Source organism: Podarcis pityusensis (assembly GCF_964106645.2).
Source record: "Podarcis pityusensis genome assembly, chromosome: 12".
Taxonomy (NCBI): Eukaryota; Metazoa; Chordata; class Lepidosauria; order Squamata; family Lacertidae; genus Podarcis; species Podarcis pityusensis.
Genome location: NC_138037.1, coordinates 34313449 through 34330577, shown reverse-complemented (window position 1 = coordinate 34330577; position 17129 = coordinate 34313449). Strand labels below are relative to the sequence as shown.

The 17129-nt window shown below is 43.6% G+C and overlaps 1 protein-coding gene and 1 long non-coding RNA gene across 4 annotated transcripts; one reads left to right on the top strand and one right to left on the bottom strand.

Moving 5' to 3' along the window:
* Positions 1 to 4340: 4340 nt before the first annotated feature.
* On the bottom strand, positions 4341 to 11857 carry LOC308459601. Its single transcript, XR_013978210.1, has 4 exons — positions 11742 to 11857; positions 10429 to 10524; positions 9868 to 10016; positions 4341 to 4965 (listed from the first exon to the last, which is right to left on the bottom strand). It is a non-coding gene; the product is annotated as an uncharacterized lncRNA (long non-coding RNA).
* Positions 11852 to 16588, top strand: LOC308459501 (uncharacterized protein). Of its 3 annotated transcripts, none has more exons than XM_080975090.1 (8): positions 11852 to 12018; positions 12514 to 12625; positions 12834 to 12923; positions 13349 to 13428; positions 14543 to 14648; positions 14972 to 15067; positions 15976 to 16086; positions 16351 to 16588. In XM_080975090.1, exons 1-8 carry the CDS (start codon positions 11975 to 11977, stop codon positions 16411 to 16413), a joined length of 702 nt encoding a protein of 233 aa, XP_080831216.1. In that variant the 5' UTR covers positions 11852 to 11974; the 3' UTR covers positions 16414 to 16588. The 3 variants fall into 3 exon arrangements, with proteins under 3 accessions (XP_080831216.1, XP_080831218.1, XP_080831217.1); XM_080975092.1 differs by having other exon boundaries at positions 12003 to 12018; positions 12514 to 12712; XM_080975091.1 differs by lacking the exon at positions 11852 to 12018 and adding an exon at positions 12030 to 12121 and having other exon boundaries at positions 12514 to 12712.
* Positions 16589 to 17129: the final 541 nt, after the last annotated feature.

Genomic DNA, 17129 nt, shown 5'->3' with positions numbered 1-17129 from the left:
TTTACCTTCCCATTGGAGCGGTACCTATTTATCTACTTGCACTTTGACGTGCTTTTGAACTGCTAGGTTGGCAGGAGCAGGGACTGGGCAATGGGAGCTCACCCCGTCGTGGGGATTCAAACTGCCGACCTTCTGATCAGCAAGTCCTAGGCTCTGTGGTTTAACCCACAGTGCCACCTGTGTCCTGCTTGGGCCTACTCAGCACAAAAAGAGCATTTAAGTTCTCAGCCTTGTTTCTTGGGCAAGTCCTACTCAGTGCGCCAACCCTGGGAGTGTTAGGGATGCCTTTGGGCTGACTTCCTGCAAAATCTCGAGAGAGCACCCCCACCTTGCCCACGTATACTCAAAATCACGCGAGCTAAGCGCGCATAAGATCCGGGCATACTGTAATCATAATAATAGAACACCACCAGTGTGCATGGAGCACATAATCTCCTCTAGGATTGTACAAAATCCAATGAAGGCAAAATAGCTTATATCGTAGTGATTGTAAGTGTCTCATTGCTATGGTGATAGAAGCGCAGGATTCTTTGAGGGGTGGTGGTCTGAGAATGGTGACTGGTGTGGCCAACTGCAGTGTTTTGTTCTTCTGTAATTTCCACAAGAGAATAATTGAGGGCAAATTGAAATGCACATAAGTGAGATAGTAGCAGTCCTTATACAGGGACTACATCGCCTTCAGTTTTATGTGGGGGTTGGCTTGACCGCATCTGGTTCCCCCTCACCTGAAGGAAAAAAGTGGTTGTCTCTGTCTCATGAGGTACATTCTTAGCACGGGAAAAACATTCTTATTCTCTCATACAAATGCCATCATATGCTGTTCACATCATGACACACCTCCCTCACAAAGACACTAGGAAGGCTAGACAGTTCCGTATGCATGGTGGAGGTGGGTTTACGTTGGCTCCCTTTCCTCTCCCAGCCCACACAGTGGCCATTCCCCCATCTTCAACTTTTGACAGTGTGTGAAAGGACTCTATATGTGTACGGATATAGGCACCCAAAGTTCCTCCACCCAAGAGGGGTGGGAGGGAAATGCATGGAGCTTTAGGCACATACATTGCTACGCACAGAGCGTGAACCCAGGGTAACGTGAATGAGGGGCATATCCCCATACAGGACCTCTTGTTTCAATGTGCATGGGCAGAAACGCCTGAACATGGCTTCTGTCACCTCAGTTATACATAGAGTGTTTGAATCTTGAGGCACATGTCCAATTCTGAGGCAATACGGTGGTCATGGAAGGATTGTGTCTCTTCAGAATGATATGTACCGGGTACGTATCAGCCACAGATGACCCTTTCTGAAGGGAGGACAGCATTAAGTGGCCACATAAAGACTTGTGTGGCATGAACTTATTCACTCTATTATGTCTCTCTAATTATTTTTATTTTCTATCCACTTCAGAAAGGTAAAAGTGTAGAGACGGGCAACACTGTAAGTCTATTGCTGGGGGGGACGGGACAGTAAAGAGTACTGAGATACCTTAAAGACTAGCGGACATATCACGACATATGCTTTTGTGGACTGTAATGCCAGAATAAATTGATTAGCTTCCAAGATTCTGTTGCTTTTACTGAAACAGACTAACAAAACTATAATACTGGAAGTCATTCCCTTCCTGAAATGTGTGTGTGTGTGTGTGTGTGTGTGTGTGTGTGTGTGTTTGTGTGTGTGGTAATAATAATAATAATAATTAGAAAGGAAGACTATTACTCCTCTGATATACTTCCAGTACCTGGAAATTTCTCATCAACCATATTCACTGACAGTCAAAATAAACAGCAAAAATAAGTTGAGTGACTGGGATCTGGGGGCATCATCATACCAGTTCCATGGCAGACTAAAGATGTTTTTAAACAGCGCAAAGCCTGACTCAAATTGTCAATTCACAAGGGGAGATTTGGAGCCCTACATTTACCTGAAATCAGATTTTTTTATCTTTGAAACACTCAGCGGGTGAGAAATGTCTGTAAAAAATCTTAAAGGGTGTGATGATTATACTGCTGCAAGGAAGTTCATTCTCTTCAGTGACCTCCTGTATTCTAAACTTGTAAAGCAGGAGAGAAACCTGACACACCTGATTCGAGGCTGTATCTTGGGGCTCTTTCAGTCATGAACATTTCTTAACTCTCTAATCGTGAATTGCTCTCTCCATATGGAAAAAGAGAGTTGTACTGGTCATGTTAAAAATCAGCAGAGGTGCTTTCTGTGACTTTATAGCTGCGCGAAGCAGCGTCTGAATGCATGCAAGGATGCCAAGATGAGAAAAAGATAATTTTTCCATTGATAAAAAAGTGTCATATATAAAGGCAGCCTTCTGTTTACATTTTAAGGACAAGGACAATGTTTTGTGAGCTCAATTTCTGTGCAAATCTAATGGGGAAATGACAGTACATATAAATTAACTGGGGGGGGGGGAGCAGAATCCACAAGCGGAGAGAGTATGCATATTTCAGTTTCCAGAATATTTTATAAACTATGGATACATTGTTAAGATACCTTGCACACACATATATGTAATGTTTAACTTAGAAATCACCAGCAGCCATCTGGGTTTGCAATAGCTGATGGAAATGTTCCCTCAGTATTTCCCCTGGTGGTGCATACTGGGAAGGAAAGTCTAATGAGTCAAATTATTGCATTAATAACCTGACAGGAAATTATGGAAGCTATCTGTGTTCATAAAAGCAATCAGCACGGAGCATGTGATCAATAACCGAAAGGGCCCATCAGGAATTATATCAGCTTAGTCATTTGGGTGCAGCGCTAATAAGTAATACATTTGTTCTAATGTAGAAAAAACCACAATGACATTTTTTGCTCCCTTACCTGTACGGTTCATTAGAAACACATTTCATTGATTTTGAAGGCTAACCCAGCAAACCCAGCCTCGTGCAACTATATTACAGCTACCAAGGTCACAGGTGTTTAAAAAAGATTTTAGGTTTACGACATATTATAACATATACTCCAACAACAGAAGAAAAATAAACTTAACAAGGTCGTTGCAAAGAGCCTAGGATAACTGAACATCTTACAAATTAGCCATGACCTTGTCTGAACCAAATAATATTATGCAAGGACAGAGGAGGGAAAATGCCACGAGCCCAACAAGACTTCCCAATGTTTCATGTTAGAGTGAACTGCTTTAATAGTGGGCGTTTCTACCACTAGCAAAGCTACATTTTATTAAAGCATCACGGTAGAAGAAAGAAGAAAAGGGGAACCTGCCAACCTTCTTTATTTATTCATTTTAAGCACACATTACTGTTTCTTTAGATGACTCAAAACCTCTGCATGGAAATCCCTTTGTTGTAGTAACCAATATGTTCATTTGATTTAGTCCACAGCCTATGGTTGTGACATCTCCGACCACATTCACACTATACTTTTAAAGCACTATGACACCATTCCACAACAGACAGGAAAGGGAGTGGAGCCCCTCCTGCAGCCACGTGTTAGTGGGTGCAAACAAAAAGGGTTTGTGAAAGGTTTAGGGTTTCCATCTGGCCTGATGTAAGCGAGGAGGGAGTTTAGTTTGGAGTTGGCAAGCTGCAGAGAAAGTAGGGGTCAAAGCACCATGTGGGCTGACAGGCCGTTATAGGGACAGAGGGCATGGCTTTTGGCTCTTTTGGATCCAAGACTGCTGCACCTACGGAGAAGCAGGAGATGTGAATGCGCTGAACTCCTTCTGTCTAGGGCTCAGGTTGCATATATGTGTAAATAAATGGTATATCATTACAACACCACAGTCTCTGCTGTGCCTCATTGTCCAAATGGAAACATAGACCCTGATAAGTGTGCCTGGTACTCCTGGCCAGTGTGGTGTAGTGGTTAAGAGCGGTAGACTCGTAATCTGGTGAACCGGGTTCGCTTCCCCGCTCCTCCACATGCAGCTGCTGGGTGACCTTGGGCTAGTCACACTTCTGTGAAGTCTCTCAGCCCCACTCACCTCACAGAGTGTTTGTTGTGGGGGAGGAAGGGAAAGGAGAATGTTAGCCGCTTTGAGACTCCTTCGGGTAGTGATAAAGCGGGATATCAAATCCAAACTCTTCTACAATGCTCAGAGATTGGGATGGCATGAAACACACACGGTTTGGAAGGTCAGCGACAGAGTCCTACATACGTAATTCTCCACAATGATCTGTCACAAAACTGAAATAACTTGTATAGAGTTACATAACATTTCCTGCTATATCTAGCTCAGTTTCAGACAACATGATACAATAAAAGGCACACAGATAAAATATATGTTGATGGTATGACAATTTATTTTGTTCAATATTAATAATTATGGGAAAGAACTGAAAAAAGCACTATTGACATATGGAAGACTAGCTGGTTACTAGATTATATTTCTATATCCAAATGATATATCTATTGATGAATTCAGTGAACAGGGCTATGTTTCAGCACAGTTTTGCATATCGATTCATTTGTATGATAGAGTTGCAAGGGCTTGTCACAAACAAAGTTATTCACCTCCTATCACTACAATAAATTTCCTTGCGGGAATAATTCTTTTATTCTTTAGAGAAAAGAGTGGAGGAACAGAAGAGCAACCTTGCATATCTCACAGAACTGTTTTATAAATGCAAAGCCATACATTGAAGCTCAGGAAAGTTGCTTAATGTATAGTAACTATATTCCTTCCCACCCACTCACGTGCAAATTTCAAATGTTTGTGTGGTGAATCTGAAAGATGCCCAGGGTGGAAAGGATTAACTAGGCAGCACTGCATCCTCTGCTTCCTTCAACTTTAAGAGCATAGCTTCCTGATGTTTCATCAAGCTCGGCCCTTGAATCACCTCAGCTACGCTGTGGATGATTTCCTCATTCTGAATCTCTCCCACGTCGAATGGACACTGTCACAAGGTGGAAGTGACTTCATCTCAGGACAGTCACAGCCTTACTTAAAAATACACAGGTTTATTCACCAGTGAAGAACAAAGGTCATGGTACCTGGAAATACAGAACATGATAATCATAAGGAATCACAATATTTTTCAAAATATAAACAACAACAGTATAATGCTGCTTTGCCATAAGCAATTATGACCATGAATGCGGAGCCTGTGGCCCTCAAGATGTTGCTAGACTACATCCCCCATCACCCTGGGAGCAAGGCTGATGGGAGCTGATGTCCAGCAGGTTCTCTATCACTGAATAAAATGGTAACATCCCCACCTGCACTAGGTTTGTAATGTTTCAGAAACTTAAGCCCTTGGATTTATGGTAGCAGCAGTAACATTTCTGTGTCTGTTTAATAAACGTGGTTATGCACACCCAGTGCTGGATTTACATATAAGCTAAACAAGCTATAGCTTAGGGCCCCACTCTCTTGGCCTCCCCCCAAAAATAAAAAAACAACAACTGGATGTTGATTTCCAAAATATAAGATAAAAAACAAATAAAATAAAACCTACATACAGCAACAGTGTTGTGTGTTGTATATGGACCTATTTGGTCCATAAATTACCATATAGCATATATTCAACACAATTTTTGTTGTTGTTGACAAAGGACAGCTGGATATATAAATGGCCCCATTACCTTCAGTAGGGTCTCATCAAACCTCATCCGGCCCTGTGCACACCTGAAGCTCTGGTGAGTGATTTCAGGGGTGCCAGAACATCTCTCAGGTTAAGTTTATTTAGGATGAAGCTCACTTAAAACTGTTGTGTTGCCTTTTTTGTGATGTATGGTTTTATTTACACACATATACAGGCTGAGTAGAAGACAAACGGCCTCACAGCATTTACACTGCGATAGATAATAGTCTCCTCCCTCAGCTTTCCAGGCAGGCTCCTTAATGCCCTAGCACTGGATCCTCACAGAGAGCAAAACCATGTCCCTTTTGTGTTTGCAAGTCCAGCTCCAAGATAAGACTGAATATTCTTCTTTCACACTCACTCCCAGCCAGTGGGGGAATGGGGAAAAAGCTGAACTCCGATTCCTAAATGGCTCTCTCCTTTCAAAATCACTTAAGGCTATTGGCTGCTTTTCTAAAACCATCAAAGTAACCTCCAGCATCTCTGCTTGTTCCTACTGGAGCAATCCTAAGTGTAGGATGTCAGCGAAATTTACAGCTGCTCAAATTAAGCTGGTGTAAATTATTCTTGTTCCAAACTCTGTTCAGGGGTGTGGCTGCTGCCACGTGAGCCAGGTCTAAGCCTGGCCGAGGGAAAACAAGCTTTTACAATAGAGTCTGACTCACACCACCCTTCTTCTTCTTCTTCTTCTTCTTCTTCTTCTTCTTCGGCGATCACTCATAGCCAAGTAAGATTGTCTTCCATAAACACAGTTTTTACAGTGAGTCCATAAGTTATTGTGGAGGCCAATTCTGGATCCACACGTCCTTCCACAGTGGGGACATAGGTTTCCGGGTGGGAGTTGATCACGGTGAGGGTTTGCCAAGCATGCCTTCCTCTTAGCACATTTCTCCTTTTCGTCCTGCATTCAAGCGCCTTCAAAGTCCATGACACCTTTGGTAAAGGCTGTTCTCCAACTGGCGCACTCGCAGTCCAGTGTTTCCCAGTTGCCAGTGTTTATACTGCATTTTTAAAGATTTGCCTTGAGAGAGTCTTTAAACCTCTTTTGTTGACCGCCAGTATTATGCTTTCCATTTTTAAGTTCAGAATAGAGTAGTTGCTTTGGAAGATGATAATCAGGCATCCGCACAACATGACCAGTCCAACAAAGTTGATATTGAAGAATCATTGCTTTGACACTGGTGATCTTTGCTTCTTCCAGTACACTGACATTAGTTCGCCCGTCTTCCCAAGTGATGTGTAAAAATTTTCGGAGACACCGTTGATGGAATCTTTCGAGGAGTTGGAGATGGCGTTTATAAGTGGTCCACATTTCACAAGCATACAGCTATGGTAGTTCCATAGCTTTGTAAACAAGCATTTTGGTTTCCCTGCGAATGTCCCAGTCCTCAAGCACTCTGCACTTCAATTGGGAGAAAGCTGCACTCGCAGAGCTCAGGCGATGCTGGATTTTGGCATCAATGTCAGGGATGCCAGGTCACATGACTGAGCTGAACAGAGTTAGGGCAGCGGTCCCAGTCCTGCCACTCCCCCAGAATGGAACACCCATGATTGTAATCATGCCATAATGCCTGAGAAGGATTAAAATTATTTATTGGATATTTTTAGACCTCATGCTTCTTCCAATCTGGAGCACAGGGTGGCTTTGCATAAGAAAACATTAAATACCACTAGTACCAATAGGAGTGGAATAGGAGTGTGCCTCCCTTTCTCTTCTCACTGAGCCAAAATAGGGGAAAAACCCATGCCAGCTACCAATACCTAATTTTTACAACAGGTGAATCTGTTTCAAAAAATACATTTTATTAAAATGCCCAGCTAACATACCCTGTTGACTGTCAATATTCAACAGCTCTGCACTTCCGTTTTTGTCTTAGCTCTCCGTGACTGTAAAATATTAAACAAGGGCAGAGCATAACCTTTTGCACAATGCAGAACCAGTCCAAGCCAGAATTATTTCAGAAAGCACATCATCTGTGTCTCAGTGCATAGTTTAGACAGTCTGCCCACAATGTTCATCACATTACAGGCTTCGCAGGAAGTAAAAGAAACTCTCTCTCTTTTTTTATAGCTTTATTCAGACTTTTCAAAATACAATAATACAGAGAATATTATAGATAGTAATAAAGGTATAAAGAGAGAAAGAAAGATAAAACAGAAAGAAATAGGTAAAAAAGACTTTCAACATTTACAATAATTCTTCAGAATACTCAAATGTTCCATCTAGATTAATATCCAGCAGGACTTCCGGGTTGGCGCCATCGCCGAATGGCGGACTCCCTCCGAGCTCCGGAGGGAGCCTGCTCGGCAGGGGCTGGGTCCTACCGCACCGGCGATGCGGGGACCCTTAAAAACCACGGCCACGAGGGTCGTGGACATGGAGACTCGGCTGGCACCGCTAGCGCCCTCCCGACTCGTGAAGGAGCCTTTTTAAAGGCTACGGATCGGGTGCCGGGGAGAAGCGTGGTGCTTTGAGTCCTCTGCTATCCCTGCCGAGCGCAGCCGCATGCCATCCGGCGGAGAGCGCTGACTTCTTCTATTGAAAATTCGGACTTTTAGACAACAACCCGTGAGTAATTTGGAAACTGGGTTTAAAAGGAGGAAAAAAAGAATTTCTTTTTGAATTGGATACGAGCGGGGGGGGATCCAAAAAGGAAGTCAGTCCCCCCCCCTATTGTAAACCTTTCAAGACAAGGACGGGGAAACCAAGGTCCAAAAAGATTTGTATTGCTGATAATCACTAAGAATTCCACGATGGGGAATCATAAGAACTGTGCTGGAGGATGAATTGAGGGAGAAGAAACGTAACCCCCCCCCCTGGGAACCGGGGTGATTGAAGAGAGAGCCTGGTGAAAAGAGTCGGAGATTTTGACAGCTGTCAAAGTAGCTGTCAAAATCGGAAAGCAGAGAGGATTTTATTATGAGAACTTTGCTGGCTAAATTTGTTACAATTTGCTACAACTCGTTAAAACTTGGATACAAAATGGTGAAAATATGGATAACAATCGGACTTTTGGACTAGAGAAGACAAAGTTATAACAATCCCCCTAGAGGAGTTTCGGGACATTACAAAGATGGTCGTAAGTGAAAAAAACACCATTGGAATTTTACAGGACTGGTTATCTTCTGGGAAAGCTGCAAAACGGAAATAATATTTTGTCTACAGGGTGTTCAGCTAAAGGAGACAATAGAATTTTCTATTGAAGAAAGGAAGGGACTGAACGCAAGTTTTTGTTCCTGAATAACAATAATCCCTGCAGACTTACTAAGCTTCTGAATTAGAACGTTTCAGCAGCGGAACAAGAGGAAACTGGACTATAATTTGGAAAGAACAATGGGGGGAGCTTTATTAAAGATCTGAAGTTAAGTGTTCTAAAAATAATTATGAAAGGGAAAAAAAGAAAAAAAAACCAGCAAGGAGTTGGGGGAAATAGGTGATTCATGGATTGTAAGAATTCCAGGCGGATAATATGGTTTGGTGGTCAGGGGGAAATTAAACCGGGGACAGGGGGGGGAGAACTAAAATCCAAAGGCTTGTCAACTTTTTTTTTGAACTGGCTTTGTCTCATCTTTTATACTCTTTATTTCTTATTTCTGATATTTTTATTATGTGGGGTGTTTCTATTATTAAAAAAAAAGGGAAATTGTGGAATGAAAATGGGGTGGGCCCTGGGAAAGAAATTTTCTGTGTTTTATTAAGGGTATTGATGTGGAGTGTAGAAATTTTAAATTCGAATAATGGTTTAAACAAATTAAGTTTTTATTCAGAACTGAGAGCTTGTGGAGCCAACAATATGAAAAAGGAATATGGTAGGGGTGGGGGAAGGGGGGAGTCCCAGAAAGTGGATTTATGAAAATAAGGCTATGAACGTATTTTAATTATTGCTTTCTGTATTTTCTTTTTTTTGAAAATCTTAATAAATATTATTTAAAAAAAAAAAAAATAGATTAATATCCAGCAGTTCCTCCCTCTGTAAGGTGATATTTTTCCAGTCATCAATCCAGGACTCTCCAGTTCATTGATTTCTTTCAATACAAGAAGTTCAAAGGAGATGCTTCTATAGTTTTTATATATAATAGTCCACAACAGTTGTCTAGTCCAACATCATATTACCTCCAATAGCGTATTAAGAAACATTCAATCCTTATTTCTTATTTCCTCCAAATTTCTTCACTGTGTTTATGTATTAGGATATCAACCCATAATTATTTATTATACAATCCTTAATTCACACCTAAGTCAACACCTTCCAATCTCATTTCCTGTCAACCATGTTTATCAATACTTTAAAATAATAATTCAAATTTCCACCTCTCCCTTTTCCAATATTTTCCCAGAAAAGTTGCAAGAAACTCTCATGTGGTGTCAGGAAGGGTGTTTCTGAGTTGTTCAGTAAGTGAGGCACTTGTCTCATGAACTCATTCTTCACAGTTTCCATATATTGTTGCCTTCGCCATTATCTGCAGTTCAATTCAATAAACAAACAAACAAACAAACAAACAAACAAACCAGGGGAGACCATTAGCTTCAAAAGGCCTGCCAGCCAGATGAATGGCATCAATCCCTTCCCCCACATAAAATGATGAAACTGATGGAGAATTCCAGAGAACTCAAAAGCTTGCATACTATTTTGTGATTTTTGATTGGTTTAAGAAAGATCTTGCCCTAATATGAGTTTTCAACAGTCACATTAGTGGTCAGAATATTCATTGGTAAAATATGCTTTTGCACTGCATTTTTTAAAAATATCCAACAGGAAAAGGGTTCATTCATGAAACCTGCTGGCTGGCCCTGGGCACGTTATCATCCCTCATAGGAACATTGGAATCATATACCAAGTCAAACCATCGGTCCATCTTCCTCAGTATGTACTGTTTATATGGACTGGCTGCAGCTCTCCAAGGTTTCAGTCTAGAGACATTCTCAGACCTGCGTGGAGTTGCCAGCGATTCAACTTGGAGTTTCCCCCTGCAAGCAGAAGTTCTGTCATTGAGCTGTGGCCCTTCCCCACATCTAAACTTATCTCAAAGGGGCATTGTGAAGGTCAACTGAATCTCATATGCATTGCTTTGAGCTTGCTGGAAGTAATCTCTATGGCCACTAGATGGCACAGCTGTTTGGAAATACAGTGGTACCTCGGGTTAAGTACTTAATTCGTTCTGGAGGTCTGTTCTTAACCTGAAACTGTTCTTAACCTTAAGCACCACTTTAGCTAATGGGGCCTCCTGCTGCTGCTGCGCTGCCGCTGCATGATTTCTGTTCTCATCCTGAAGCAAAATTCTTAACCCGAGGTAATATTTCTGGGTTGGCGGAGTCTGTAGTGGGTTAAACCACAGAGCCTAGGACTTGCCGATCAGAAGGTCGGCGGTTCAAATCCCTGTGATGGGGTGAGCTCCCATTGCTCGGTCCCTGCTCCTGCCAACCTAGCAGTTTGAAAGCACGTCAGAGTGCAAGTAGATAGATAGGTACCGCTCCGGAGGGAAGGTAAACGGTGTTTCCGTGCGCTGCTCTGGTTCGCCAGAAGCGGCCTAGTCATGCTGGCCACATGACCCGGAAGCTGTACGCCGGCTCCCTTGGCCAATAAAGCGAGATGAGTGCCGCAACCCCAGAGTCGGCCACGACTGGACCTAATGGTCAGGGGTCCCTTTACCTTTACCTAACCTGAAGCATATGTAACCTGAAGCGTATGTAACCCGAGGTACCACTTTAACTGGGGAATGCCAATTAATCCTGATGTCCCCCATGGGAAACTATGAAATTAAAAATGGCTGACTGCCTGAATTCAAAAAGCGCTGGACTTGTCTCACTCTGTAGCCAAAAGAGCCCCCAAGCAGAGTTTAAAGCTGAAATATATGCAATGTTTGCAAAGTGGGGAAATACCGGTTGTTACATCTGTAAATATTCCAGTATTAAGCATTCACAATGTGCTCCACCACCTCTACCCCTCTCACAGTGAATATACCACAAATTGAAGTAAGTTCAAATGCTTTATTTACAGTAACCAGAGGTCTTACTGATGCATCATTCAACGCCACATCAGAAACAGGTAAAACGTTTTTAAAGCACAAACTACAAAAAGTATCTTCAAACATGGAGTCTGGGCACAAACCGCCAGCATCATGCGTCTGGTCAGTTACATGGTTCAAAGTGTAGAGGGAGAGAAAGGAATAGGAAACAAGGCTTACTTCCTCCCTCCCCAAAGGTGAGGCGGCATCACCTAGCCAAGCCTTCTCTAGCAGTTCACAGCTCTGTGGTCCTTAACCCCTTCATTTACTAACTAGCATAGACACGCATTGTTAGGTCTGACTGCAAAATGTCCCACAACGGTTGCTTCATTAAACTTTCACTAGCTCTGTTTGCAACTTAGGAATGAGCGAGCCCAAGGCTTCCAATATCAGGCTGCTAAGGCCATTGTGAGATGACCTCCACTGTGACGTCACCCCCTGCTAACTCACCGGACAGGTAAGCCTCAGAGCATTGCTGGACCTGCTTCCTGGAAGCTAGCCAGCTACCTGCTCATATTTATTGATATTGCTCAAAAAGGAAGAATCATATCAACAAACATGTAAGTAGGACTTTTCTCCCACAGCTTCTGCATTGTGCTTGTCTCATCGTTTATGATGGTTCATGCCAGTCCCTCACAGGGGGTAGGGGGCTATTTCTTCCCTAGCTAAGATTGGCTTTCTCAGTCAGGACCATGGTAAACACAGCAGCTGCCCCCTTTTAGCCCCTGCCTCTGGGCTTGAGGAAAACACTCCCTTCCCAGGACAGTTTGAGATACCAGCTTGCTGGCAATCTGAACCATTTGAAGATCAAGAAGATGCAAATAGCTACCGGTGACAAGTGGGAATTCATGTCACATCTTGAACCTTGACGTGGCTCTGGGGCACTGCAGTCATGTAACAGGGGAGGAGTCTGTGAGTCTCATTTCTCACCTACTTCCTCATTTTGCTCTAGGCTTCAACGACTGCAATCCTTATTGAAAAAGAACAGCAAAGTCACCCCGCAGACTCCAGTGGAAGGGGGACCAATTCCTTCCCTGGAAGTATGGGAAGACCATGGCGAAAAGGTACAGTCATCCCCACCTGGCTGCCAACACAGTGAAACACATTCCCCGTACCAATTTGGAGCTTCCTACTAGGCGCTTATGGGCGTGGTGGGTGCCATTTATGTTGGCTTCCATCTCCAGCGTGAGGAGGCACCTGGGCTGTTTCAGGCAAGCCGTCAAAGATCTCTTCCCATCACTTTAATGGCTTCTTGCCTTTTATAACTTCCAGGGGATCGGCATGGCCATCAATTTCTTAGCAGCAATAGAAGCAGAAAGGAAGCCCATCATGGCAAAGGAGGACCTTGCTAAGAAGATAGTGGTGAGTGAGGTAGTACTTTGAGAAGGTATCACCCACAGGGTGGATAGGAGAGATCTTAGCAGTGGATTTTCTGCAAGATATTCTGGTGGTGGGTAAGGCTAGTGCACGGCAGAGAAGAGAACAGTGGAAATGGAGGACCTGCATGTCTAGAACCTCTCTCTGTGGAGAGGTCTACGTGTAACATGTGGGTGCCTGGGATATGTGGCCTCTTCTGCACATGGAAACCCCTTCACATTGATACTGTACAGACATGGGTTTTGTGGAGTTGCATTTCATGCTTGATAACTTGCTTGCATGTCCAATATCAAGAAAACAGCTCAAAGTCAGTTGGTGGTGAAGTTATGAGTAAACTACTTTAGGGAGCTGAGAGGAACTACGTGCAGCTGATTTCCATTTCTTCTGTCCCCCCCACCCATCTCTTCAAGGGCCTGATGGAGCGATACAAAGACCATCCCCTTGCCTTTTTCATTTTTACCAGCTGCATGAATGCAATCGCAAATCTGAGGTAAGTTGTGGTAGGAGTCTGGTGGAACAGGAGATATTTTTCCCCACGCCACAGAGCAGTCAGAAGCAAAGGAAAAGGACTGGAGTGAGCAAATGCACCACAAAGAAGCAGATTGTGCTCCACTAGCCACAAACCCTGGCAAATCAGCAAGTGGGTGAGCAAGGATCTGAGGATTATTGGCTCTGAGGAGGTTCTGGGAAGAGCTTTTGACTCTCCTAACAACCCTCCACAGGTCCTTTAGAGAAGTTGGCCTCAGGCCGGCTAGGGGGAATTGCCCTGTTTCTAAGTAGACGTGCTTCAAATAGACTGTGCTATAAATGTGCTTGCCTTGCAGCCTAGGAAAATGATATTCTGATGATCCCTTTCTCTTTTCCTTTCATCATCAATGGGAAAGCCTCTGCCATTAGAACAACTACGCTTGCAAGTTTCCATCCCCTTGGCAGAGTTTGGATCCAGAAAGGCTCTTTCCAAGAGCAACTTTCCTATAGGTTCCTACATTATGGGTGCATCAGTTGTTTTGGCAAACAGTGTGGTAAAAAAATCCATCACATGTTTGCAGATTCATCATCCCGCATGCATGTGGGGTGAGATTTTCTGCTACTTTTTTTTTTAGGGTGGGTAAGGATCCCTCCCCCTGAACTTACAAGGACCGATGACTGACCTTACTTAACTTAAATAATAGCAGAGATTTTTTCCCCCTTTTCCTTTATTATCCATTTCAAATAAAGTTCTGCCTTCGCTGCTGACTAGACAAAACTCCTAGAAGCTTCCCAGTCCACCTGAGCTTTCTCAAATACCACAGATGCAAGGAAGTCTGGCTGGGCTGGGAGGCTGTGGGCAGACTCCTGCTGCCATGGGAACTGCAACCTTGTTTATGATAGTTATAAACAGGTACAGAAACCAACAAACACCTTGAGGTTTTCTTTTTCCTTTTTGGAGTAAATTGTACCAATTCCTTTGAAATGTCACCCAAATGTGCATATCTTTTCCCCTCTGGTTCTCAGGGATACCTTCTTTTGGGCTGGATGATGGAGCCAAGCACAACTTCAGCTAAATCTGATGAATATTCCCTCCATCACATAATAGAATCCTGGTTTTTCCTCCCCCCTTACAGCAGAAGCAGCCCTCCGCTCTCAGAGAAACTAGAGGCGAAGCTGCTCCAAGTCACTCTGTCACGCCTCATTATAAAGAGCACAGAAAGCGAAGCGGTTTGCGACAAGGTAAATTCTTACTGAATTTCAACAGTCTTGAAAAACACCTGCTGTGTCTGTGGTCACCAATCCCTTGTCTCTGAGCTGAACCACTAAGGCACATTTCGTCTTGAGCAATGCACAGACTTCTGCATTTCAGATGAAGCAAGAGGAGGCATTCTGATAACAAGCCCACCTTTGTACCCTCTGTGCATGGATCCCCTTCCCAAAGGAGGAACTGTCTTAGACAGTCTGAGCGAAAAGGCTCTGCATAGCTCCTTTTCTGCCTGCTCTGTTTGGGGATGGAGATCTGCTATGTAGCAATGACGTTGCTTGTTTTCTGTTGCTTGCAGGCCCTTTGCAGAGGAGCCTCTGAAGCCCTGGGTGCAATGCTCAAGGGGCTACTTTCAGAGGCCCCCACAATGCACCACCTTCTGAAGATCTTGGAGGTGAGTGTTGAATGTTGAGTCTCTATTCCTTTCAAGTGTGGTGTGCTGATGGACAGACTGCCTACCCTCCAACATTTCTTCAATGAAAATAAGAGACTTCCCCTCCAACATTTCTCCAGTGAAAACAGGGACATCCTAAGGGAAAGCGGGACATTCCAGGATCAAATGTGAAACCGCTACAGCTTATGTAAACCCGGGACTGTCCCTGGACTGGCAGGGACATCTTACCACTGGGGGGGGGGGGTGGGTATTTCATTAGTGAAATTGTTCCCTATGGGGCTGTGTCTCTTTGGCTGGATGACTAGACCCAGTGCTTTTTTTCTTTAAAAAATGTTTAGGGGTGCTCTCATTTTCCTACTCATATTGAAATACTGCCCCTCAACGAGGTCAAACTTAGATTCACAAAATGTTTAGGGGTATGCGTACTCCTGTGTACCCCCAGAAAAAAACACTGACTAGACCTCTTACAAAATGCATTCAGCATGCTCAGTATGTTTTGAGCTGGTTTAACTGTTCTCCAGAATGTCTGCAGAATTGCTGCATTTTCTGGAAAACAAAGTCCATGTAAAGGTAAAGGACCCCTGGCAGTTAAGTCCAGTTGCAAAGGACTCTGGGGTTGCGGCACTCATCTCGCTTTACTTGCCAAGGGAGCCGATGTTTGTCCGCAGACAGTTTTTCCAGGTGATGTGTCCAGCATGACTAAGCCGCTTCTGGCGAATCAGAGCAGCGCACAGAAATGCCGTTTACCTTCCTGCCGGAGCGGTACCTATTTATCTAAATACACTTGGACGTGCTTTCGAACTGCGAGGTCCATGTAGAGTTCTTTAAAATCAGGCACAGCTCTCAAAGAGCACAATAATGGACTTGGGAGATTTTTTTGGCCTGTGCAATGCTTTTTCCTTCCTCAGCACTTCCAACAGTACATGAGGTCTTCAGACCGGCTAGAGAAGGCCCAGGCCATCAAAGCCACCAATTATATTTGCTTGGAAGCCTATTACAGTCTCGGCCTGCATTACGATGTGAGTATTCAACATGTGCGTGGAGCTTGGCATTAGAAGTCAGCAGAACCCTGGGATGGGAGGAAAGAAGAAGGACCAGAGAACATTTCCTCCCAATCTCCACTGGAGGTTCTCCTTCCTGAAGATGGCCTTGTGGGGCCTTAAGACTAAAGGGGAAAGAAGCTGAATTCCTTGGTGGATCTGGGCGGGGGGGGGGGGGGTGAGAAGTAATGAAAGAAGCTCACTTTGATGGCTCTGACTGTGGGATTTTATCTATCTCTCCAGCTTCATGAAATGCGGGAGCAACTGAGCCGATTATGGAGGAGCAGCAAGATCAAGCAGAAATAGCCTCTTCCTGTTGTCTCTTCCTTTCTCTTCCTTTCTTGATCCCACCTAGAGGTGCCAACTGGATTTCCTGGGTCCAGCGCTGTGTAGGCCGATCAAGCCCATTTCCACCTCTGCAAACTGTATATATGCTGTTTATGTACAGATACTGATGTACAAATATGGAACATTATTTAGAGCCTGTATTGTGGATTGAAGATGGTTTGTTTTAAGATTGTTTTAGCCTGCCTTTCAGGCAAAATATACAAAATATATAAGTGCACGCAGTTTCAAAGCTCTTATGTTCTTATTAGAACTTGCGCAGATCCAATGAAGCAGTTCAAGCAGCCTCTTGCATTCTTAAATTAGTTCAACGTGAACTTGGCTGGTTTAACCAGCTTCCAGTTGGTTAAAAGTCCAGCTTACTTTATGTATCAAATAAGCAGTGCTACTTGAGCCATCAGATGCAAATTGGTCATTTTGTGTGTATTCGGTTTGTATACATCTCCTCACCACTAGATGTCATTATTACTGCAATTTTATGTCTGCTGTTTAGTTTTCACTGTGAGACTGCATCTACACTGTTTGCAGTCCACTCACTGCATTCCCAGTACAGTGGTAACTCGGGTTAAGAACTTAATTCGTTCCGGAGGTCCGTTCTTAACCTGAAACTGTTCTTAACCTAAAGCACCACTTTAGCTAATGGGGCCTCCCGCTGGCGCCGCGCCACCGCCGTGCAA